This window comes from Podarcis tiliguerta (genome assembly GCF_965153285.1).
Source record: "Podarcis tiliguerta genome assembly, chromosome: 1".
Lineage (NCBI taxonomy): Eukaryota > Metazoa > Chordata > Lepidosauria > Squamata > Lacertidae > Podarcis > Podarcis tiliguerta.
Genome location: NC_139534.1, coordinates 131,851,194 through 131,876,815, shown reverse-complemented (window position 1 = coordinate 131,876,815; position 25,622 = coordinate 131,851,194). Strand labels below are relative to the sequence as shown.

At 48.6% G+C, this 25,622-nt stretch overlaps 2 protein-coding genes and 1 long non-coding RNA gene across 4 annotated transcripts in view; 2 read left to right on the top strand and 1 right to left on the bottom strand.

Moving 5' to 3' along the window:
• Window positions 1–9,724, bottom strand: part of SOS2 (SOS Ras/Rho guanine nucleotide exchange factor 2) — a 43,005-nt gene extending 33,281 nt beyond the window's left edge. The window contains exons 1-3 of one of the 2 annotated variants that reach the window (XM_083433900.1): window positions 9,578–9,724; window positions 1,833–1,958; window positions 264–395 (exon numbers count right to left, since the gene is read on the bottom strand). Coding sequence is in view for 1 of the 2 variants with exons in the window: in XM_083433899.1 (XP_083290025.1) it covers window positions 264–395; window positions 1,833–1,958; window positions 7,536–7,625 (348 nt within the window). In the remaining variant the exon portion in view is untranslated. Of the gene's footprint in view, window positions 1–263; window positions 396–1,832; window positions 1,959–7,535; window positions 7,746–9,577 lie in introns of those variants that run through there. The other variant, XM_083433899.1, reaches the window with a different exon arrangement.
• A 531-nt stretch (window positions 9,725–10,255) lies between these two features.
• On the top strand, window positions 10,256–15,155 carry LOC310678040. Its single transcript, XR_014511577.1, has 2 exons — window positions 10,256–11,918; window positions 12,257–15,155. It is a non-coding gene; the product is annotated as an uncharacterized lncRNA (long non-coding RNA).
• Window positions 15,156–15,979: 824 nt separating this feature from the next.
• LOC310683219 (uncharacterized protein) lies at window positions 15,980–21,430 on the top strand (the record flags this gene model as incomplete). The annotated part of the gene is made up of 3 exons (XM_083452949.1): window positions 15,980–19,264; window positions 19,337–19,425; window positions 19,510–21,430. 3 exons carry the CDS (start codon window positions 15,980–15,982, stop codon window positions 21,281–21,283), a joined length of 5,148 nt encoding a protein of 1,715 aa, XP_083309075.1. The 3' UTR covers window positions 21,284–21,430.
• Window positions 21,431–25,622: the final 4,192 nt, after the last annotated feature.

Genomic DNA, 25,622 nt, shown 5'->3' with positions numbered 1-25,622 from the left:
TGAGTGAAGGACGTCCCCAGAAGCGTGGAAAACCCAGGTAGGTTTGTATGATGGAGTACAGTCTTTCAGATAGCTTGGAACTAAGCCGTTTAGGGCTTTATAGGTCATAACCAGCACTTCCAATGATGGCTGGATTCTTATTGCTGTTGGGTTTTTAAAAAAATATAAATTGGGGGCATTACTTGCTTTAAAATGTTTCTGAAATTTAATAAGAGATTGAAAGTGGCATTTTAAACCATCTGGTAGCTCTCAGTACAACATACCTTTAATAAAGGATGTATTTTGTCCACAGGCAGCAAGAGGGGGCTTCTTCGTTTCCGCTTCTCAATAGCGGACTGTGCGTCTGCAATCGCCCACTTATCAATGGGGTGAGGAAACGTCTTTTGAACTCGCTCCTGCACAAATGTAAAAAAAAAGGGGTTTTAAAATAGCTGCTGGATTCTAAAAGGAAAAGCTGGTGCACACACCCCCTCCCACAGTTTCTTTCAGCGGCCACAATAGCATGGGAATTATTTCTTTGAGGCCGTATCCCTCTCCTCCCCACAGCCTTTTGCACGCAAACCTTTCTTTCAAATTGCTTCTCAAAAACCTATTATTGCGCTTTTCCTGCATGAAGACAAACCACAGTGGAGTAAACCAAGTACAATATGAGAGGACAAGAAAATGTGTGTTCTATCACAGTTCTTCCACAGGTTTGTTCATAGAATCATAGAGTTCGAAGAGACCCCAAGGATCATCTAGTCCAACCCCCTGCAATGCGGGAATCTCAGCTAAAGCATCCATGACAGATGGCCATCCAACCTCTGCTTAAAAACCTCCAAGGAAGGAGAGTCCACTACCTCTCGTGGGAGTCTGTCCCACTGCTGAACAGCTCTTACGGTCAGAAGGTAACTTGAAGCCATTGGTTCGAGTCCTACCCCCCAGAGCAGGAGAAAACAAGAATTCTCCCTCCTCCATCTGACAGTCCTTAAGATATTTGAAGATAGCTATCATATCTCCTCTCAGTTTCCTCTTTTCCAGGCAAAACATACCTAGCTCCTTCAAGCACTCCTCATATGGCAACAGAAAAGCAGTTTCTCATGTATAAAGGTAAAGGTAAAGGTACCCCTGCCCGTACGGGCCAGTCGTGTCCGACTCTAGGGTTGTGCGCCCATCTCACCCAAGAGGCCGGGGGCCAGCGCTGTCTGGAGACACTTCCGGGTCACGTGGCCAGCGTGACAAAGCTGCATCTGGCGAGCCAGTGCAGCACACGGAAACGCCATTTACCTTCCCGCCAGTAAGCGGTTCCTATTTATCTACTTTCACCCGGGGGTGCTTTCAAACTGCTAGGTTGGCAGGCGCTGGGACCGAGCAACGGGAGCGCACCCCGCTGCGGGGATTCGAACCGCCGACCTTTCGATCGGCAAGTCCTAGGCACTGACGCTTTTACCCACAGCACCATCCGCGTCCCTTCTCATGTATACATTTTGCCAAATGCAACTCACTGAACACAAGGGCTTGCTGTCAGAGCAAAGCAACTCTCCAATCCTTGCACTGCTTTGTGCTCAGAAGACACGGCTGATTAATACATTCCTGCCACAGAAGACAACTACACCTGCTGCCCAGTTCCTTAAACCAGGGCTTTGCCTGTTCCACAGATCTGCACCTGCACAATGCAAGCATAATTTTCAGTGTCTATTTTCTTAGTTCAAGGAAGCAGACCACATTCTCTCCAGCAGGCTTGCTCCCGTCATGATTCAGCTTGGATTGCAGTAAAGGCTTTTCAGTTCCTCTTTCTCCTACCAACATTGTTTGGTAAGGAAACACCTGGGCCTTTTCCCTCGCATTCGTACCTCTACATCTTGAAAAGTCCGTGGCTGTGCAATGCATAGCTTGTTTAGCAACTGAAGGATTAACTCCTCGATGTAGTAGAGGGAATCTTCCTTGGCTGAAAGGTTGGGGTGGACTTGCTGCTGCACCTGCACAAAGATTTTATTTTATTTTAATGCAACCAGAAAACAGAGCGACAGAGATACTGACAACAAGGCCCTGCTCATCATTTCAAAGCCCCCGTTTCTCCAGCACATCCCAAAACAAAATGTGAGAAAATAAATTCCTATGCAGTGATAAAAGCTAAATTTTACTTCATTAACTAAAAGTCTCTCCCTAACTGCCCATAGCCTTGGTCTGCGAAAATGACAATGCTGTGCTGCTAAAGAATTGCCAGTCATTCAGCAAGTTCTCTAACAGAGAACCTTCCAATTATGTCCCTTATTCTAATCTAGGAAACAGAAACTAACTCAGTGGTTCTGCTGAGACTACGAGGAGGCAAAAGGGATCAAAGTGTCCAATTAAAGTAGAAGAAGTTAAACATAATTGCTGAAGTACAGACTGTTTATTTTGAAATCTCTTCCATGAGAATGAAGTTAATGGTTACTTATAACTATTTATAAAATTGCTGACAGGCTCAGAAACTCTTAAAGCAGCCAGCCCTGTTCTGTCCATCAGACACACTATCAAGGAGGAGAACTGTGCAGATGAACGTAAGAAATTAAGCCTTGGAATTATGGTGTCGTTAACTGCCACTCCAGCTACTTCCCTGACATAAACATTTAGCAGTGTAACAGCAACTTGTTCCTTAAGTTGTTAACTTCTTCCTTCCCCCCTGGGTTTTCTGCTGATGTGTACTTTGTGCTGGGAAAAATATATTGTCCTTCTCCCATGCTCCCTTATTTGCATGTAGCTTTCCCCTGATGAATGTCTCCACCCATCTGCATCCTTGACATGCGTCTTCTATCAAGCTTGGACTGCCATTAGATTTAGGTCTCAGGGCAGATGAAAGGTTCTGTTGGGTGTGAACAGAATGCAATGTTTGAAAAGTTTAAAACATATAAACACAAAGTTAGTATAGGCTTAGAGGAAGCAAAGATGAGGAACTGAATTGAAAACCTGCTCTGGTATTGGCTGAGGAAGAGGATACCCACTCAAAACACTTCAGTGTTCATTTTTAGCTACTATAATTTTGCTTCTAGACTGCCCGCCATCCAATGATCACGGGGAGGTATACAACAATATATAAAACCAAAAACTGCAGACATATAAAGCATATTATGCAATGGAGTCATCTCCAGAACTCCAGTGTCAGCCGAGCTGTCTCTTGGTATGTTCTTTTGCAGGGTGACCCTATACATGTTTACCCAGATGTAAAAGTTCAGTGTGGCTTACTCCCAGGCAAAAAGGCATAGGACTGAAACTTTGCTTTGAAATACCTGATGCTCCATGCTTGTGAAAGCCCAATTCAATCATAAAAATTGGTAAAGCTACATTTAGAAGTTACTTTAACTTGGAAAGAATCGTGAATTTCCATGTGTATGGCTCTCATAGAGGTCAATGAGTTCTAAGCAGAAATAAATCTGTACACAATCGCAACCAATGCTGTATGTACTCAGTCAGCCCATACTTTCGAATGGATCTGAAATATCTACTATCAGACTTTCCCCCAAAAAAGATGTCATTTAAAAATGCCTTAAAAACAGTTTTCCATGTGTAAAATCAAAGGTTATTTGTTTAGATAAACTACAGCTACTTGTGTGGGAAAAGGAACTATTGCTTTCTACTTATTGATTGAGAAGACATTCCATCAGCTGGCTCACGCTAAACTGCCACCACTGAATCCCTTTCTGGGCCCAAAAAATGGGCTGAGGACCTATGATGTTTGCTGCTGCTGCTGCTGCCGCCTTGTTAAAGGTAAATCAGATCACAGCCTAGCAGTGGCGTAGCGTGGGTTGTCAGCACCCGGGGCAAGGCAAGTAATTTGCGCCCCCTAACCCATGGAGCCAGGTAGGGGCAGAGAGCTGCGAGTGCGAGCGTGCACCCCCCCCAGATGTTGCGCCCGGTGCGGCCGGCACCCCCTGCACCCCCCAGGCTATGCCACTGCAGCCTAGTGAATTCCTGCATGAGATTCCCAGGAAGCCTTGATTTAGTTGCTCTTTACTCAAAAGAAAATTGGAATGGAAATGCAGTAAGAATGAATCTACAAGGGTAAATTAGAATTTCAACACATTTCAGTCCTGAACCCAGTGGGACTTATTTCTAAGTAATTATAAAACAGAACAACAAAGGTGGCATCTTACTTTCATAGATTTGTTTTAAAATAATAGTCTTGATACACCTGCTGATTTATGTTCAAGGCATCACTGAAAGATGTACTAGTAGTCTTCTCATTCCTCCTACTCTGTTTCTCAGATACACAGTTATTTACAGCCATACTAACGTCTGGAGCTGCTATAAGAACACCTGCCTGGGCAGCTCACCCTCAGAAAGGAAAGGGGGAAAACATACAGTATATGGCTGCTAGAGGTACAAATCAGTTTACAATAAACACAGTTGCATATGACAATCTACTGTACTTCAGCAAGAAATAACAGCGCTCGATTGTCTGTTAGTATACTTTTGCAAAAGAAACAAAGATGCAAGGTTCTTTCTGAACATCTGGTGGAGTTCCTAGCACTCAATATTTCCCTTCCAATCTGACACTCAGCAGTTGCTCTTTAACCAGTGGAAAGTGCTTTCGAGGTTCCCCTGTTCCTCTTCCCCCTTTTTCAGAAAGTGGGGAGGGGAATATAAAAAAGCACCCGGAATTACACAGCAGTCCCTTTTGGGAAAGTGTTTTGATACAAATTTATCCAGAAGTCTTTTGTTCAAATCCAGTCTAGAGTTTTGCCAGAGGTGGGTGGGGAGCGCCTGAGAAGGGATGCCACTGTTACAAAATTGTAGCCATGCAACAGCTTTTGCCTCAAGCAGACAAAATAATTCTGAGCCATTTGCCAGTCTCCTGTGCCTGGAGACTGACTGGTGCTGGGCTAATAGTAAGCAACATGAATCCTGTACATATATGAAAAGGGGGAACAGACATCTGTGTCATGATGGAAATGGTGCAGATATGATCATCTGTGTGTGCATGTGTGCGTACACAATGACAATTGTGCATTTTTCCTGTGTGCGTGGGACATAATGGGCAGGGAAGATACTGTGTAAATACAAAAACGGGGGCTGTAACCTATGGGTGGATGCTCTGCAAAGAATGGAGTATTTTGATTGAAGAATATGTGCACAGTGCTTGCAATAAGCAAACTTGAATATTTAGGAACAAAGGCAGGGGTGGAGAGTATTTGCAACAGGTCTCTGACACTATTGTTTCTGCAGAGGAGTGTGACAGTAAAGGACCATCACATTTCCAAGATGGGAGCCAACACCTCGTCTTTGAGAAACCCCACAATCTGATCCTTCCATTTTTTAAAAAAAGCTTCGGCCTTACCTATGGCATAACCTTAGAAATCTTATATATTAGAAGCTGTTCACAACCCACCCTTCACCCAAATGTCCCAGAGTAGGAATATATACACGATCTGAAACAATGGCATCAAATCAAACGACTTCAGTTCCAAATATGCCGTTGCAAGGGAAGCAAGGAGAGGAGAAGGCATAAACAGAAACGTGCTCAATTCTTCTCCTCACCCACTAAAGCCTGGACAAAATTGTGCGTCTTGGGAAGAAAAGTGCAGGGTGACGGAGAGTGCAGGGAGATTGCTGTGTTGGGATTGGGGTGGCAGGTGTGTTGAGAGAGATCCTATGGGGGAAAACAGGGCTGTGGACAGGGGAGGGAGCGCCTGGATGGGCTCAGCTTGAAGGAGAAGCGGGATGCACCTGCCTTGGCCAAAACATCTGGAGACCCCTATCAGAGCCCAAGACAGCTGGACTGGCTGGGGCTGATGGGAGCTGTAGTTCAGAACGCCTGGTGGGTGCTGGCTGTTTTTAGGTGGAGCTGAAGGAAACGCTCGTATTTAGGGAGGGTTTCTGGGGCAACCAAAGATTTATCTACAGTCATACCTCGGGTTACAGATGCTTTGGGTTGTGTGATTTCGGGTTGCGCACCGCACTGAACCCAGAAGTACCAGAATGGGTTACTTCTGGGTTTCGGGGCTTGTGCTTGTGCAGAGGTGCTAAATCACGCTTTTTGCATGCGCAGAAGCACCAAATTGCGACCCACGCGTGCGCAGACAGCTACGGGTTGTGAACGTGCTTCCTGCATGGGTCATGTTCACAACCTGAGCGTCCACTGTATTTTATTTCAACGTCTATTCCACCCTTCCCAAGGAGAGGTGAAATTGGCCAAGGGTGCCCTGACACGGGTGGCACTGTGGGTTAAACCACAGAGCCTAGGTCTTGCCGATCAGAAGGTCGGCGGTTTGAATCCCCATGACAGGGTGAGCTCCCGTTGCTCGGTCCCAGCTCCTGCCAACCTGGCAGTTCAAAAGCATGTCAAAGTGCAAGTAGATAAATAGGTACCGCTCCGGCGGGAAGGTAAACGGCGTTTCCGTGCGCTGCTCTGGTTCACCAGAAGGGGCTTAGTCCTGCTGTCCACATGACCCGGAAGCTGTACGCCGGCTCCCTTGGCCAATAAAGCAAGATGAGTCGGTCACAACTGGACCTAATGGTCAGGGGTCCCTTTACCTTTTTACCCTGACACGAGGCTAGCGTGCCGTTTTTGGCAGATAACAGGTACAGATGCTTTTCTTCTAGAGCAGTGATGGCCAAACTCGGCCCTCCAGCTGTTTTGGGACTACAACTCCCATCATCCCTAGCTAACAGGACCAGTGGGCAAGTATGATGGGAATCACTGTTCTGTGGGGTGCGGGGGGGGGGGGGAGGTGCCAGTACCTTTGAGGACCACCAGGTTAAAAAAACACTGAAGAGATATATAGATATATATCAAATTGTTCTCAAAGCTACAGTGTACCTCGGGTTAAGTACTTAATTCGTTCCGGAGGTCCGTTCTTAACCTGAGACTATTCTTAACCTGAAGAACTAATTTAGCTAAAGGGGCTTCCCGCTGCTGCTGCGCCGCAGGAGCACAATTTCTGTTCTCATCCTGAAGCAAAGTTCTTAACCTGAAGCACTATTTCTGGGTTAGCCGAGTCTGTAACCTGAAGCGTAAGTAACCCGAGGTACCACTGTATTCTGTTTTTTAGTTCTGCCACCCGCCTGACACATTAGTATACTTTCATAAACACAGCCAAAACTAGTTGTGGAGGCAGCGAGGGGCTGGGAAAGCGGATTATTATGGGGTGGGCGTGGGGTCTCCGCGGGTGTGTTCGCAGGTGCGCAGCGAGGCGCCTCTGAGGTAAACGAAGGGGATGCTGTCTGAGGAGAGGGCAGAGGGGCCTCCTGATTGGAGGAAGAGGACGAAAGGGGCGTTCCCTGGAGGGACAGGACCGGTGGCTGGCGCGCCCCCCCCCCCGAACCTTTCCGTGAGGTAAACTTGGGAGGCGGGCGAGGAGGGGGAGGGGGAGCGCCGGGCGGATTGGGCGGTGGGGTCCCGTTGCCTAGGAGACGACGTTGTCGCCGGGGTAACAGAGGGCTCCCGCGGCCGCCGCCCCCCACCCCCCGCCGCCCAGGTGCGCGCGCAAGAGAGACCGACAAGACAGACGGAGAGGGAGAGGGGTGCGCGCGCATGACGGGGCGCCCGCCGGCGGAGAAAAGGGAGGCTGACTGACCTTGCGCAGGGCCGGCACGAGGAGCCCCCGCCATTTCTGCCCGTTCTCCTCGCTGAGGAACTCGTAGGGGGGCGGCTGAGGCGGCTGCATAGCCCCCTCCCCGCCTTCCCGCCCCCTCGTGAGGAGAGGGGGGAGGGGCGCTCGCCCCCTCCCCGGCCCTGGCTACCCGCCGGCGAGGCCCAGCCCAGCCAGCCGCCGGCGCATCCGCGTCTCCCCCAGGCCGCCGGCCCCGCCGCAAGCCGCAGCAGGCGCCGCCGCCGCCGCCGCCGCTCCGCTTTCCCAAGCCTGGGCCGCGGCCGCCTCCGTCCCGGACACACTGCGCAGGCGCAGCGGCCGGCCTCTGGTATTTTATTTTTTCCCCTCACTCTCCCTCTTTCCCCCCCTCCCTCTCAAGCTAGGCCTCGCCTCGCCCTCTAGCGGCCCAAACGGGAAAGGCAGGGGAGGAAACCTAGAGGCGGGTGCCAATCAAAAGGGGGCGGGGTCTGAAAAGGGGCGGGACCGCAGGCTCGCCTCTTCCTCCTGGGCGTTGGGGAAAAGGGGCGGGGAAAGGAGTGTCAATCGCTTTGCAGAAAGTGAAAGCGGTGACGTCGTACCGCAGGCTTGTCCGTCTTGCTCTGGAAGCGTTGGGGAGCTATCCTGGCCTAGGACTATAAAGGGGTACCTCGGGTTACATACGCTTCAGGTTACAGACTCCGCTAACCCAGAAATAGTACCTCGGGTTAAGAACTTTGCTTCAGGATGAGAACAAAAATCGTGCTACAGCGGCGCGGCGGCGGCAGGAGGCCCCATTAGCTAAAGTAGTGCTTCAGCTTAAGAACAGTTTCAGGTTAAGAACAGACCTCTGGAACGAATTAAGTACTTAACCCGAGGTACCACTGTATTTAGGGACGGAGTAGTGTTACACTCCTGCCAACCTAGCAGTTTGAAAACATGTCAACGTGCAAGTAGATAAATAGGTACTGCTCCGGCGGGAAGGTAAACAGCGTTTCCGTGCACTGCTCTGGTTCGCCAGAAGCGGCTTAGTCATGCTGGCCACGTGACCCGGAAGCTGTATGCCGGCTCCCTCAGCCAATAAAGCGAGATGAGCGAGGCAACCCCAGTGTCGGCCACAACTGGACCTAATGGTCAGGGGTCCCTTTACCTTTTAGTGCCACAGGGAGGCGGGTGGCGCTGTGGGTTAAACCACAGAGCCTAGGACTTGCCGATCAGAAGGTTGGCAGTTCAAATCCCCGCAAGGGGGTGAGCTCCCATTGCTCAGTCTCTGCTCCTGCCAACCTAGCAGTTTAAAAGCACATCAAAGTGAAAATAGATAAATAGGCACCACTCTGGCGGGAAGGTAGCCAGCATTTCCATGAGCTGCTCTGGTTCGCCAAAAGCGGCTTAGTCATGCTGGCCACATGACCCGGAAGCTGTACGCCAGCTCCCTCAGCCAATAAAGCGAGATGAGCGTCGCAAGCCCAGAGTCGGCCACAACTGGACCTAATGGTCAGGGGTCCCTTTACCTAGTGTTACCACCTTTGTTCTGGCAAAATATAGGGTGGGGGGGGGGATTTCCCCTCTATCTGGTGATGAAGTGACTTCAAAGTAATCCATTACAATCTATTGCAGCCTAACAGAATAATCCCTCTGGAATTTGTCACACATGCACGTGCACACAGACATACATGAATTTGTAAAGCAGTGCTTGGCTACCCAGAGCTTAAATGCATGAGCTTTCACACACTCCTTCAAGCTCATGCATTTGGAGAGGATCCCCAAAACTTGGCAGAGAGAGAAAGAGAGAGAGAGAGAGAAGACCTGAAATTCAGGACAGAACTATCAATACAGATTGGAGCATTTTACATGGACATTTGGGACAAGGTGGCAACCCTAGGATGGGGCAGCTTCGGCTGTTCCAAAATTCCAATGCCGATGGAATATTGATCGGGCTATCTAGGGCACCTTGCAGCAGGCAGCCAGCATGGCCAATAGTGTTAACAGGCCTTATACTCCAAGGACACTTCCATACTGTAACTATTTTGGGGTGAGAGCCAGTCGTGTACCTGCAGGTTCAGGTTGCGCACTTAAAAGTTGATTGGGAGTTCTCCACAGGACATTTTGCAGTAAGGAAGCAGAGGTCAAAGTGCACTGGAAAGTGTGGAATGGCACTTGCTTGGCACAATGCCATCTAACGTTTCTGCAAAAAAATCAGAATGAATGCTCAGTAAACTGTTAACATAAGGAGAGTCTTCTGAATCAGGCCAATGATTGATCTAGTCCAGCATCCTGTTCCCTCAGTGGAAAACCTCCAAGCAGGAGGACATGAGTGCAGCAGCTCTGCCCACCTGTGATTCCCAGCAATTGGTATTAAGTGGTGTACTGCCTCTGACAGTGGAGGCAGGACATGAACATGGCTAGCAGCTTTGGATAGCCTTGTCTTCCATGAATGTGTCTAATCCTGTTTTAAAGCCATCCAAGTTAATGGCCATCACTGGAGTTCCATAGTTCAACTATGCTGTGCGAATAAGTCCTTTATGTAATGTGAATCTTCCAATATTGAGCTTCATTGAATATCCATGAGTTCTGAGAGAGGGAGAAAATCTTCTCACTCCACTTTCTCCAAGCCATGCATAATTTTATACACCTCCATCATATCACCTCTTGCCTTTTCTCTAAGCTAAGAAGTCCTAAACACTGCAACCTTTCTTCATAGGGGAGTCCCTCCATTCTCTTGATCATAGAATCATAGAATAGAATCATAGAGTTGGAAGAGACCACAAGGGCCATTGAGTCCAACCCCCTGCCAAGCAGGAAACACCATCAGAGCACTCCTGACATATGGTTGTCAAGCCTCTGCTTAAAGACCTCCAAAGAAGGAGACTCCACCACACTCCTTGGCAGCAAATTCCACTGTCGAACAGCTCTTACTGTCAGGAAGTTCTTCCTAATGTTTAGGTGGAATCTTCTTTCTTGTAGTTTGGATCCATTGCTCCGTGTCCGCTTCTCTGGAGCAGCAGAAAACAACCTTTCTCCCTCCTCTATGTGACATCCTTTTATATATTTGAACATGACTATCATATCACCCCTTAACCTCCTCTTCTCCAGGCTAAACATGCCCAGCTCCCTTAGCCGTTCCTCATAAGGCATCGTTTCCAGGCCTTTGACCATTTTGGTTGCCCTCCTCTGGACACGTTCCAGTTTGTCAGTGTCCTTCTTGAACTGTGGTGCCCACAACAGGACACAGTACTCCAGGTGAGGTCTGACCAGAGCAGAATACAGTGGCACTATAACTTCCCTTGATCTAGATGCTATACTCCTATTGATGCAGCCCAGAATTGCATTGGCTTTTTTTTGCTGCCGCGTCACACTGTTGGCTCATGTCAAGTTTGTGGTCAACCAAGACTCCTAGATCCTTTTCACATGTACTGCTCTCAAGCCAGGTGTCACCCATCTTGTATTTGTGCCTCTCATTTTTTTTGCCCAAGTGCAATACTTTACATTTCTCCCTGTTAAAGTTCATCTTGTTTGTTTTGGCCCAGTTCTCTAATCTGTCAAGGTCGTTTTGAAGTGTGATCCTGTCCTCTGGGGTGTTAGCCACCCCTCCCAGTTTGGTGTCATCTGCAAATTTGATCAGGATGCCCTTGAGTCCATCATCCAAGTCGTTGAAGATGTTGAATAAGACCGGGCCCAAGACAGAACCCTGTGGCACCCCACTAGTCACTCTTCTCCAGGATGAAGAGGAACCATTGATGAGCACCCTTTGGGTCCGGTCAGTCAGCCAGTTACAAATCCACTGAGTGGTAGCATAGTCAAGATCGCATTTTACCAGCTTCTTTACAAGAATATCATGGGGCACCTTGTCAAACCCTTGCTGAAATCAAGGTAGACTACATCCACTGCGTTCCCTTCATCTACCAGGCTTGTAATTCTGTCAAAAAACGAGATCAGGTAAGTTAGTTAAATGAGATTTATGGCAAAGCAGGGATGTAACCTGGAGTTTCCTGGTGTTAGTATTCACTGGCTCTTACCGTTATAGGATTTATAACTGGTGAAGTGGAATTTAGAGTTTACATCTGGGGCTTCCCCTATTGAGGTTTAGTTTGTAATGTATTTTCATTTCTTATATCAGGATTAATTGTTTCATTTTTCTCAGAGCCAATGTGGTCTGAAGATGATGGAATGTATTTTGCCCTGCAACCTGCCTCCCTCACAAGTTAACTGTGCGACTGAGCCAAGTTTCAGATGTTGTTATTAATTTGGAAAAGCCTAAACAATTTAGGGCCAGCTTATTTAAAATAATGTGAAAATAATGACTTATTCCATATAGACCTGCCTGTTCACTAAAATCTTTGGAGGTTGCCCTCAGCCTACAGAGGTCTGGCAAAGCCTACCGAGGTTTAAAAGGTAAAGGTACCCTTGCCCATATGGGCCAGTCTTGACAGACTCTAGGGTTGTGCGCCCATCTCACTCAAGAGGCCGGGGGCCAGCGCTGTCCGGAGACACTTCCGGGTCACGTGGCCAGCGTGACGAAGCTGCTCTGGCGAGCCAGCGCAGCACACGGAACGCCGTTTACCTTCCCGCTAGTAAGTGGTCCCTATTTATCTACTTGCACCCAGGAGTGCTTTCGAACTGCTAGGTTGGCAGGCGCTGGGACCGAACAACGGGAGCGCACCCCGCCGCGGGGATTTGAACCGCCGACCTTTTAATCGGCAAGCCCTAGGCACTGAGGCTTTTACCCACAGCGCCACCCGCCTTCTCTGCAGTGGGCCCCCATATGTTGAATGAGCTCCCCAACGAGGTATAGCAGGCACCTAATGTGGTGAGCTTTCACCAGCTGTTTAAAACATATTTATTTACCCAGGCTTTTAACGTAACTGTATTCAACTGTGACAAACGAGTACATGAGGTAAATGTACATGATTGGTATTTTTGAAGATTTCCTGGATAGGAAAAGTATCAGTTCTAAAAAGTACAGTATTACTGAATGTATTGCTTTTATTTTTTTAATATACTGTTGCACGTACTGCTTAATGTGATGATGAATTGCCAAAAGTTAATGTCAAATTGTGTGGGGATTAGCTGCAGGAAAAGCTTTGTCATGACTGATTAAAAAATGAGGAATAACTTTCCCATGCATATAGATAGATGAATAAATTACAATGCAGGTATGCTAACACATCTAACAGAATTCTCTGGCATGAGGAAATGTCAACACGGCCTTTGCAGTGTAGGACTCCCAAAGCTTAAGCTTCCAACAAAGCCTTGCAGGCCACCTATAGTCCTACACCAAGGTACATCCCTGTCAGTGAGGTGTCCTTGAGGTCCTGGTACATGCTCCATAGCAACTTATTAAAAAAAAAGTCCAGAGAGCTATGATTCCAGAACTTAATTTTGTGGAGTTTCAGATCTATGGATGAAGGGTGGTATACAAATTTAATAAATAAAATAAAAACACATGAAATATTTGTTATTTGGCAGTGAATCAGATTAACTAGGTATTGTTATGTGACTTCTTAGCACAGTGTTTTCTTTTTTAAAAACAAAATAACCCTGTGCATCAGGTCCTTGTGCGTTATAAATTGTGATGGTTCCCATTTTGGGTCCCTGCAAAACGGTTAGTTGCATTGGTAATTTTCTTTGGTGCTTCTCATCTCTTCAGTTCATTTGGGGCAATGCCTTTTTGTTGTTGTTTGTTTGGGTGTCCTTATAAAATACACGGTCATTTATTGCTTAATACTATGCCTACTTCTTTAGGCATAGTATTAAGCAGCAAACTTTCTGACCTTGAGATTGAAACACATACACATGGAAAAGAGAGACCACTGTTGTTATATGTGTACAGTACTGTGTATTGAATGCTGATCCCAGGCAAGCCCTGCTTGAAGCCATCTGACCTTCAAGCCTCATATCAGTCATGCTGTGGCTAGGGACAAAAACACCAGCTTTTCTTTGACTGACCACTATTCAGCAACGTGGTGACCAACCCTCCAATCCCTAAACCAGCTGAGCAACCTTAGCACCACACTTTAAGAGTTCCATAAATGGAAATAGTTATTAGTTACCTCCTCCTAAAGTTAGTTTCCATAGAAAGCAAATTGTAGTCCAGCCTATTAGAACAGCCAAAGGCTTAGTTTCTGTGCCTGAATGGCAGCCACAAAGAAGTCTGTGCCCAGTTCTAGAGCCCTGGACTAATGCCTTCTTATCGTATGAATGGCTGGAGCAGAAAAGGCAATGATGTCATAGACCTGCTACCGAAGCTTCTAGAACAAAGGCAGTTGGAGTGAGAACATGAAGACCACTACAGGGGGAGAGTTGGTGGCCACCTAATCCAGGGCTGTTGTTTTGTCATAAGGGCCATGATTCCAGCCGGCTGTAAATAGAAAACAAGAAACAAAAAAAGTCTGCCACCCATCCAGACAATGACGCCATCTACATACAAGTCGCAGCCCTGATGAAAAGAATAAAACAACCCCCGTGAAGTGGGATCAGACAAGGTAGCTCTCATGTTTCCTTTATAGCTTTTTAAACTAAAGGTAGAGATTGGCAAGAGGTAGATACTTGGCTTGCCAGATCTGCACCTGTGGACCTCAAGTGTCTACTCTAGCAATTTGTAAGTGAAAGGAAGAATGGATGACTCTGAACCTGCATTTGACCAAGTAATCCCTGGAAATGAAGAAATGCAAGGTGCTGAGGAACAGAATTGCAATGAGATGTGCCAACCAGAGAGTGAAGCATCTTTTAGGAAACAATCCCGCAGCAGCAGCCCTCACATCCTAGGCCAGGAACAGGCTATTAGTTTACTTGAAGAGACAGAGCAACCTGTTGTGCAAGACTCCAGATATGAGAAACTGGAATCTCGGCGTAGCAGTCAGCAGTCCGTTCATGGCCAGAATCCGCAGAGCAGAAAATCATCACAAGGTAAGGCCTTAGACAAAACTGAAGTAATGGATGAACGGTGTTGGATCAGCGAAAAAACAGGCATAAAAATGATATCTGGCAGTCAGCAAACTAGTTTTGTTTGGGGCCCAGAAACACTTGAAGAAATTCTGCGTCCTTTTCATGAGGCTGCAATAAGCAGAGCTACTTACGCAAATACAAAAGTAGAACCACCTGTAGCTCAAGACTCTCACCACAGTATTCAACAACCAGAGGGGCAAGAATCAAGGCGAGCTAGTCAACAGCTGATAGCGCAAGATTCTCACCACAGTATTCAACAACCAGAGGGGCAAGAATCAAGGCGGGCTAGTCAACTACCTATAGCAAACGAGTCTCGCCGCAGTATTCCACAAGTGGCAGAGAGAAAGGAATCAATAAAAGGTAGGCAACAGAATGCAGTACACGAATCTCGCTGCAGCATTCAGCAGCCAGAGGGAAAGGAATCAAGGCAAACTAGTCAACAGGCTTTAGCAGAAGAATCTTATTACATTACTCAACAGCCAAAAGAGCAGGAGTCCAATACTGGCAACCAGCTGCCAAAAAGACAGGGGTCCTACCAAATGCCAGAAGATAAAAGAATAAAGAGACTGAAAAAAATGCACAGAAATATAACTGACCAGGCACAGCAGACAGATAGTGCAGAATCTCTGAAAAGAGAACTGTTTGAAAAGAGTCTACAGACAGATAGCCATGGCAGTTCAGCAATTAGTGCAACAATTGAATTGCAAGGTTCCCGCCATGGCAGCTGCCAGTCTAACTTGCAAAAAATTGATCAGGAGAGTTTTCCAGTTCAGTTACAAGATCCCTCTTCGGGCAACCAGCCCTCTGAAGCACCTGGGATTTACCATGGCAGCCTCCCACATGAACTTTCCTCCATTGGCACCAAGCAATTTGATGTTCCAGACCTCCACCGTGGCAGTCTTCCAGCTCATTTACAACATGAGGTACAAGAATTCCGCCGGTGTAGCCTCCCTGTGGAATTGCAAGATTCCCTCCGCAATAGCAAGCAGGCTGAAATTCAAGAATTCCGTTATAGCAATATCCTCGCTGCAGTGGAAGATCTTGGGGAAACTCCTCTGGAGGCTGAGGAAGATAATTTTCAGAGCAGTCCCCCACTTGAAGTGGAAGTATGCCCCCAACCTAATCAACAGGATATTGAGCAGGACTCCCAGCATGACAACCAAAAGCCCCAAGAGACAGAATGCAAGGTGGATCGTGAAACTGAGACCGAGGGGCCCACTTCTTTGGATAGTAAGACAGCACCACTGACGCAAAAGGCCTCATTTGCTCAGCAAACATATAGTATCATTTCAATTGAGGAATCTACCTGGCTAAACAGAAGATCTGGCAAATTAATAAGAAACCTCAGTCAGCAGACTGATTGCAGTTGGCTCCAGGCTAATAGAGAGAAAGAAAAGAAGCTTGGTGATCAAGAAATGATGAGTTGTGAAACTGGGGTTCAAAAATCAATCTGCCCCAAGTCTGAAAAAGAAGTACAAGCACCTGCCTGGAAGGATATTGAGAAGCCTATGGAGGATGACCCCTGGCTGGTCAGAATACAGTCTGCTGTGCCTCAGAAAGACAGTGAAGTGTTAATGGGACTCAAATCTCGAAGAGGCAGTGAAATGCCAGAGTACTTGAAGAGCACTGGACAGCCCAGCTTGCCTGAGAATTGGAGGGATGCTGCTGCTCTAGGAATCCCAAAGGACAGTGAACAGCCCAAGTTCACTGGACCTGAGAAGACAGGTGAGCTGTCTGCTGTGCCTGAGTTGCTGCAGAGCAGTAAACAGCTCTTCATGCTTGACTCACAGAGGGGTAGCCAACAGTCCCTTGTGCTGGAATCCAAGCTGGATAGTGACCAGCCTGCTGTGGCCGAGTCCTGGATGGGCAGTGAAGAGCCTGTTATGCCTGAGCCTGAGAAACACAGCCAGCCACCTACTGCAGCAGTGTCCCGGAGGGAAAGTGAGCAGCCTGGTGTGCCTGAGTCCCGGAAGCAAAGTGAACTCCGCACCCTGCCAGAATCTCAGAAAGACAGCCAACCACCTACTGCAGCAGTGTCCCGGAGGGAAAGTGAGCGGCCCTTTGTGCCTGAGTCCCGGAAACCCAGTGAACTCCGCACCCTGCCTGAATCTCAGAAAGACAGCCAACCACCTACTGCAGCAGTGTCCCGGAGGGAAAGTGAGCAGCCTGGTGTGCCTGAGTCCCGGAAGCAAAGTGAACTCCGCACCCTGCCAGAATCTCAAAAAGACAGCCAGCCACCTACTGCAGCAGTGTCCCGGAGGGAAAGTGAGCAGCCTGGTGTGCCTGAGTCCCGGAAGCAAAGTGAACTCCGCACCCTGCCTGAGTCTCAGAAAGATAGCCAGCCACCTACTGCAGCAGTGTCCCGGAGGGAAAGTGAGCGGCCCTTTGTGCCTGAGTCCCGGAAACCCAGTGAACTCCGCACCCTGCCTGAGTCTCAGAAAGATAGCCAGCCACCTACTGCAGCAGTGTCCCGGAGGGAAAGTGAGCGGCCCTTTGTGCCTGAGTCCCGGAAACCCAGTGAGCTCCGCACCCTGCATGAATCTCAAAAAGAGAGCCAGCCACCTACTGCAGCAGTGTCCCGGAGGGAAAGTGAGCAGCCTGGTGTGCCTGAGTCCCGGAAGCAAAGTGAACTCCGCACCCTGCCTGAGTCTCAGAAAGATAGCCAGCCACCTACTGCAGCAGTGTCCCGGAGGGAAAGTGAGCGGCCCTTTGTGCCTGAGTCCCGGAAACCCAGTGAACTCCGCACCCTGCCTGAGTCTCAGAAAGATAGCCAGCCACCTACTGCAGCAGTGTCCCGGAGGGAAAGTGAGCGGCCCTTTGTGCCTGAGTCCCGGAAACCCAGTGAGCTCCGCACCCTGCCTGAATCTCAAAAAGATAGCCAGCCACCTACTGCAGCAGTGTCCCGGAGAGAAAGTGAGCAGCCTGGTGTGCCTGAGTCCCGGAAACCCAGTGAACTCCGCACCCTGCCTGAGTCTCAGAAAGACAGCCAGCCACCTACTGCAGCAGTGTCCCGGAGGGAAAGTGAGCAGCCTGGTGTGCCTGAGTCCCGGAAACCCAGTGAACTCCGCACCCTGCCAGAATTTCAGAAAGACAGCCAACCACCTACTGCAGCAGTGTCCCGGAGAGGAAGTGAGCAGCCCTTTGTGCCTGAGTCCCGGAAACCCAGTGAAGTCCGCACACTGCCAGAATCTCAGAAAGACAGCCAGCCACCTACTGCAGCAGTGTCCCGGAGGGAAAGTGAGCAACCCTTTGTGCCTGAGTCCCGGAAACCCAGTGAACTCCGCACCCTGCCAGAATCTCAGAAAGACAGCCAGCCACCTACTGCAGCAGTGTCCCAGAGAGGAAGTGAGCAGCCCTTTGTGCCTGAGTCCCGGAAACCCAGTGAACTCCGCACCCTGCCAGAATCTCAGAAAGACAGCCAAACACCTACTGCAGCAGTGTCCCGGAGAGGAAGTGAGCAGCCCTTTGTGCCTGAGTCCCGGAAACCCAGTGAACTCTGCACCCTGCCAGAATCTCAGAAAGACAGCCAACCACCTACTGCAGCAGTGTCCCGGAGGGAAAGTGAGCAGCCCTTTGTGCCTGAGTCCCGGAAACCCAGTGAACTCCGCACCCTGCTTGAATCTCAGAAAGACAGCCAACCACCTACTGCAGCAGTGTCCCGGAGAGGAAGTGAGCAGCCCTTTGTGCCTGAATCCCGGAAACCCAGTGAACTCCGCACCCTGCTTGAATCTCAGAAAGACAGCCAACCACCTACTGCAGCAGTGTCCCGGAGGGAAAGTGAGCAGCCCTTTGTGCCTGAGTCCCGGAAACCCAGTGAACTCCGCACCCTGCCAGAATCTCAGAAAGACAGCCAACCACCTACTGCAGCAGTGTCCCGGAGAGGAAGTGAGCAGCCCTTTGTGCCAGAATCCCAAAGTGACAAATCACTTGGGACCAGAGCCAAGTCGGGTGCTGAAAAAGAGTCTGAAGTGCCAAGTGCTGCTGCAAGTGAGACAAGTCAAACAAAACGGAAAACGTCTTTTTCTGCAAAGGCTCAACAAACATATAGTATTATTTCCCTTGAGATAAATACTTGGATTAACAGAAAAACTGGCACATTAATGTCTTGTAGCAGTCAACAAACTGAGGGAAGCTGGCTTCAGGATTATATAGCAAAAAAACTAAGGCGTGCATCTAAAGGAAGTATGGATAGGAGTGCTGCACCTGAACCAAGTAAGCCTGGATCTGAGAGTGATGTAAAAGATGAAGTAGAGCAGGAGCTCGCCTGTAAGAAAGAATTTCCAACTGAGAATAAGGGTGCAACAGCAGAGCTAATTGCAGCCCAAGCCCTAATGTCTCCTGAAGAAGCAGAAGGAGAACTGTTGCAGCTTGAAAACAAACTTGCAGTGAGGAGCCAACAGAATGAGATGCCACCATCCCAGGGAGAGTGCATACAGGAGGATATGCCACAGTTCCAATGGGACAGCCAAAAGAGGGGGGTTCCAGAGCCAGGTATGGTAGAGTCCCGGCGGGGCAGCCAGCAGGCGGTGGTGCAAGAATCCCGGCGGGGCAGCCAGCAGGCGGTGGTGCAGGAATCCAGGCAGGGCAGCCAGCAGGTGGAGGTGCAGGAGTCCCGGTGGGGCAGCCAGCAGGCGGTGGTGCAGGAATCCCGGCGGGGCAGCCAGCAGGCAGCGGTGCAAGAATCCAGACGGGGCAGCCAGCAGGCGGAGGTGCAGACGGAGGTGCAAGAATCCCGGCGGGGCAGCCAGCAGCCAGTGGTGCAAGAGTCCCGGCGGGGCAGCCAGCAACCAGTGGTGCAGGAATCCTGGCGGGGCAGCCAGCAGGCGGAGGTGCAAGAGTCCCGGCGGGGCAGCCAGCAGGGGGAGGTGCAAGAGTCCCGGCGGGGCAGCCAGCAGGCAGAGGTGAAAGAATCCCGATGGGGCAGCCAGCAGGCGGAGATGAAAGAATCCCGACGAGGCAGTCAACAGGAGGTTGTGCAGGAGTCCCGACGGGGCAGCCAGAAGGCGGAGGTGCAGACGGAGAAGCAGGAGTCCTGGTGGGGCAGCCAGCAGGCGGAGGTGCAAGAATCCCGGCGGGGCAGCCAGCAGGCAGTGGTGCAAGAGTCCTGGCGGGGCAGCCAGCAGGTGATGGTGCAAGAGTCCTGGCGGGGCAGCCAGCAGGTGATGGTGCAAGAGTCCCGGCGGGGCAGCCAGCAGGTGATGGTGCAAGAGTCCCGGCGGGGCAGCCAGCAGGCGGCGGTGCAGGAATCCAGACGGGGCAGCCAGCAGGCAGCGGTGCAAGAATCCCGACGGGGCAGCCAGCAGGCAGAGGTGCAGACGGAGGTGCAGGAGTCCCGGCGGGGCAGCCAGCAGGCAGTGGTGCAAGAGTCCCGGCGGGGAAGCCAGCAGGCAGCGGTGCAAGAATCCCGACGGGGCAGCCAGCAGGCAGAGGTGCAGACGGAGGTGCAGGAGTCCCGGCGGGGCAGCCAGCAGGCAGTGGTGCAAGAGTCCCGGCGGGGCAGCCAGCAGGCAGCGGTGCAAGAATCCAGACGGGGCAGCCAGCAGGCAGTGGTGCAAGAATCTAGACGGGGCAGCCAGCAGGCAGAGGTGCAGACGGAGGTGCAAGAGTCCTGGCGGGGCAGCCAGCAGGCAGTGGTGCAAGAGTCCCGGCGGGGCAGCCAGCAGGCAGCGATGCAAGAATCCAGACGGGGCAGCCAGCAGGCAGAGGTGCAGACGGAGGTGCAGGAGTCCTGGCGGGGCAGCCAGCAGGCAGTGGTGCAAGAGTCCCGGCGGGGAAGCCAGCAGGCAGCAGTGCAAGAATCCCGACGGGGCAGCCAGCAGGCAGTGGTTCAGGAGTCCCGACGGGGCAGCCAGCAGGCAGTGGTTCAGGAGTCCCGACGGGGCAGCCAGCAGGCGGAGGTTCAGGAGTCCCGGCGGGGCAGCCAGCAGATGGAGGTGCAAGGTTCCCGACGTGGCAGCCAGCCGGCAGGGGTGCCACAGTCTAGACAGGGAAGCCTGCAGGGCAAAGAGCTGAAAATGGAGCAGGAATACAAAACCCAGCAGGTTTTGGGTGATGAATTTCATTTTAGTAACACCATATGGAATACGTTAGGAAATCCAACCCAGCAGCCTGATGAGTCTGCAAGCAAAGGAACACTTGGGAGCTTATCGTCATACACAGAAGGTGAAGATGCAGCTCAGCAGACATATAGCATAATTTCTCTAGAAGATGGAATCTGGCTGAACAGAAAAACTGGTAAGTTCCTGTTCAGTCATGGTCAGCAGACAAACAAAAGTTCACTTCGTGGTGTTAATGGAGGAGCTGTGGAAGATGGCAGCGATACAGTTGGAAGTACAAAACCAATGAAATCTGATGTAATGCAATCTGTAGGAAAATCTGGCGAAAACTCTTGCTGTAGCAGTGTACAATCTGAAAGTTGTTCATCAAGCATCAGCATTGTACAACCTTGGGAAGAACTGCAGGATCCTTATGAGAAAGTGATAAGCAACCACCAGAGCGCAACTACGCTGCTGAGCGTAGATACCTATGTTGATCTGGAGCATGAATCAAAGGTGACTTACAATGTTGTTTCTGTGCCAGAAGGAAGCTGGATCAATATTAGAACTGGCAGGCTGGTGGTATCTCATACTCAGCAGACAGACGAGTCTTCCTTTCATAAGCCTGGAACAGATAGTCAAGCAGCCCAGAGGCGAGATAGCTATTCACCTGAGCTGAGCCAATATGACCTGAGTGATAGGCAGATCAGTGAAGGTTCACAGCCAACCTACCTCAGTGATGAACCATATGAGGAACCTGCAATGCCTGGTGGATAGGAGGAGAGCCTTAAGAGATTGGAGACGTCTGAGAGTTAGTTGACCCTGCTGTGGGAGAGGACTATGGCATTTTGGAGAGCTATGGCTACAAGACCAAAAGTAAAGCTCCCAGGAAAACAGATGGCAGAATAAAAATGGGGAAACCTGTTTATTTTGTGCTTCATCTGCTTGAATGATATTTAATGATTTAATAGCACCTGTGGGGCTGATCCAACCACCACCTATTTATCCAGTGCAGGGGGTGGCCCTGGCTGTCAGCTTCCTCCTCCTCCTCCGACTCAGTGTTGCCCTTACAGAACTCGGCAGGGAAGAGGATGGGGACAAAACTAGAATTAGTTGGCTCTGGCTGCACCTGCCGTTGGTCTCCCTGCCTTCTGTCCCACCAGTGCCAGTGGGCACCAGCCACCACCGAATAGTGGTATATCAGTTCCTCATTTGCTTGCCTCTATGACATAAAGATAAGGCCGAGACTCCACTCTTGTTTAAAGATAATAGATTCATCACTTGGTAGCTGTGGCTTCAGGTGATCAAACCCCGCCAACAGAATGATTCTACTATCTCACATCACCTCCAACACAATCAGAGCTACCGGCTGACTAAAGTATTTTGACCGATCCGCCTTTAAGCAAATTAATGCGTTCATGAATGAATTAAATGTAAATAAATTTGCCTGTTACAAAAGGTCAATATAGGTGACTTTTTGAGATATTGAAGGAAGTGTGAGATACCTGAGAGTTTGGCAAATGAAAGATAGCGTTGTTATAAGGAAGGTCATCTGTAATCGTCCCGTCCCAATTCCCAGTTATTGTGACACCCCAGCATGAAGGAGCCTGGAGGCGTGTGTGTTGTTAACAAGTATGCTCTTAATTCTAAGGTCTACCAGTTAATCCCCCCCCCTTGATTAAATCTGGGTCTCGTTTCTTAATCAGCTAAAGCACCCTTCTGCAACCTAGTGCCCTCCAGATGTTTTGGACTGCAACTCCTATCAGCCCCAGCCAGTTGCATTCCAAAACATCTGGATGACACCAGATTTTGGAGAGCTGAACGAAAGGTCCTGAAGCCTGCAGTCCTGTGCATAATCCACTGAAGGCTTCCCCCACATTCAGCTGGGAGTCATCAAGTGTAGCACATAGACTGCCTCACTGTGACCTTCCTGGGTTATTAATAGTGCGATTTTATATGTGTCTATTCAGAAGTAAGTTCCACTTGGAGGTCGCTATCCACCCACTGCACCCCCAGTGGCCTCATCCAACTCTTTATTCCTCCATGTGGAGCAAAAAAAATCCATTGCATAAGTGCAGAGGTGCCAGGATCCTTGTCTTAAAGTAGGTCATCCTGAACCTAAAAACTGATATGGGAGGTTGGGTGTAATCTGCATATCTTTATATGAAACTCTCTTATACTGAGTCAGGCCCTTGGTCTGTTAGCCCAGGACTGTAAGTGGCAGCAGCCCCCAGGCTCTTAAACCCTGTTCTTCCCAAGTACCTGCAACCAGAGCCTCCCCCCCCCCCGATGCCTGTGAGAAGTGCTATGGCCCCTCGTTTATTCCCCATAAACTCTTCTGGCTAAAAAATTGTAGCATCCTCTCCCACTTCCACCGTTAACTACAGTTTGGTTCCTAAAACGTTCTTTGCCCTGGCATTAAAGCAAACACCATGGATGAGAAATTGGCACATATGCAAAAATGATTGTATCGATTTCTAGATAAGCCTAATTTATTTTATGATGTGTAGCAAATATTTTTATAGGTTCCAATTCCAAATAAATATGTGTAGAACTGACCTGACCATTTGGTACATCTTTCTCATACATAGAGCACATGGAGTATGCCCCTAGGAATGAAGGCAGCATTCCTAAGTCCTGATGAATTCATTATAGTCTTCCTTCCAAATATATATGGTTAGGATTGTGCTGTTAGTTCCACTAGAGTCAGTGGATCTTACTCCCAAGTAAGTGGGCAGCTTTTCAGTTTCAATATTCATAGAGGATATCCCACGTTCCAAAATACAGGTGGGATTTCCTCCTTGTGTGTGTTTCCATTTGTGTCTGTGGGGAGTGGAAGAAAAAAGTGCAGCATGGGCCTAGAGACTCATTCCCAGTCCCACCTGAAGATGGGGTCAGGAAAAAGTGTTGCTTAAGCATCCCAATAAAATATTTAATGAAAAAGCAACAACCCAAAAACTGTGATGCAGCTGCAAAATAAAAGCGGATGCTAGTCTAGGCTGCATCAACAGAAATATAGAAATATAGGGAATGAAGAGTACCACTCTATTCTTCCTTGGCCAGACCACGCCTGCAGTCCACTTCTGAGTACCACCATTTAAGGATGATATTGACAAGCTGAAATGTGGGCATAGGAGGGCGATCAAAATGACCAGGGGTCTGGAAGCCACGCCTTATGAGGAATGGTTGAAGGAGTTGAAGATGTTGAGCCTGGAGAAGACTGAGAGGAGATAAGACAGAGACAGCTATGTTCAAATATCTGAGTGGCTGTCATGGAAGACGGAACAAGTCTGTTTTCTCTTGCTCCAGAGGGTAGGACCTGAACCAGTAGCTTCAAGTTACATGAAAGAGGATTCCCACTAATCAGGAAGAAATTTCTGACGGCAAGATCTGTTTGACAGTGGAACGGTGTCCCTCAGGTGGTGGTGGACTCTCCTTCCTTGGAGGCTTTTAAGCAGAGGGACAGATAGCCACCCAACCTCTACTTAAATACCTCCTAGGAAGGAGTGTCCACAACCTCCCAAGGGGGACTGTTCCACTCTCCAAACAGCACTTACTGTCAGAAAGTTTTTTGTTTAGTTGGAATCTCCTTTCTTGTAACTTGAAGTAATCGGCTCAAGTCCTACCCTCTAGAGCAGGAGAAAACAAGTTTGCTCCCTCTTCCATGTGACAGCCCTTAAGATATCCCAAGATGGATATCATATCTCCTCTCATGGATGCTTTAGTTGAGATTCCTGCATTGCAAGAGGTTGGACTAATATGACCTTCAGGTTACCCTCCAACACTACAGTATGTTGATTTTAATTTAAAAAAAAATTATTAGGTTTTACAACAGATTTTAACATAATCACTGCTGGTGAGATAATTACAAAATAAATTCCCAATTACACCCCCACCCCATGACTTCCTCCAACTACCCTTTCTGGTTTATAATGAATTCACTTCTCCTGTTTATCATCTTATTCCCTAATATAGTAAAGTTAAAGTTATACATCATTATTATGTTCTTTTGTTGATTGTGTTTAATCAAACCCGCAAGTGAGTCCATTTCCTTACATTGCTTCTGTAGGTACATCATGAAAGGTTCCCAGTCTTTTTAAAAGTCTCTAGTGTCCTTATCTTTAAGTCTTTCAGTCAACTTTGCCATTTCAGCATATTCCATCAATTTTTCTTGCCATTGTTCTTTCATTGGCATTTCATTGCTTTTCCACCTTTGAGCTAGTAAAATTCTAGCTGCTGTTGTAGCATACATAAATACTTTCTTCTTGTCTTTTGACAAATCTTGACCTAAAATGCCTAATAAGAAAGCTTCTGGTCTTTCAACAAAGGTTATCTTAAACATTCTTTTCATTTCAATATAAATCATATCCCAAAAGTTTTTAATTATTTTACAATTCCACCACATGTGATAGAACATTCCTTCCTTTTCTTTACATTTCCAACATTTATTGGAGCTTGTTCTATACATTTTGGCCATTTTTGCAGGTGTAATACACTCATTGCCATGATCTTATACTTTGTTGAAGGGAAACTCCCCACCGGAGTAGAAATCATATATTGAACAGATGGAAAGCTCTCAATCTGAGCAGGCTGAAAGCAAAGAATAAGGTTACCTTAACTTCTGTCATAGAGCTTCAGTATGCTGATGACAATGTAGTGTGCGCACACTCAGAGGATGACCTTCAAACCTAAATATCTTTGCAGAAGCTTACAAAAGCTTGGCCTATCACTCAACATCCAAAAAAGGCAAATCTAAAAAAATGTAGTATAAACACTGACAACTGGAAAACACTGGCCTGTGAGTTGGAGAACAGCCTTTACCAAAGGTGTCATGGGCTTTGAAGACACTCAAACTCAGGACACAAGGGAGAAACACGCTAGGAGGAAGGCACGCTTAGCAAACCCTCACTGTGATCAACTCCTGCCCGGAAACCAATGTCCCCACTGTGGAAGCATGTGTGGATCCAGAATTGGCCTCCACAGTCACGGACTCATTGTTAAAATCATGTTTATGAAAGACAATTTTAGTCAGCTACAAGTGATCGTCAAAGAAGAAGAAGAAGACCATCGGTACATCATTTTCATATAATTCTGTTTTAACAATATACAATATATA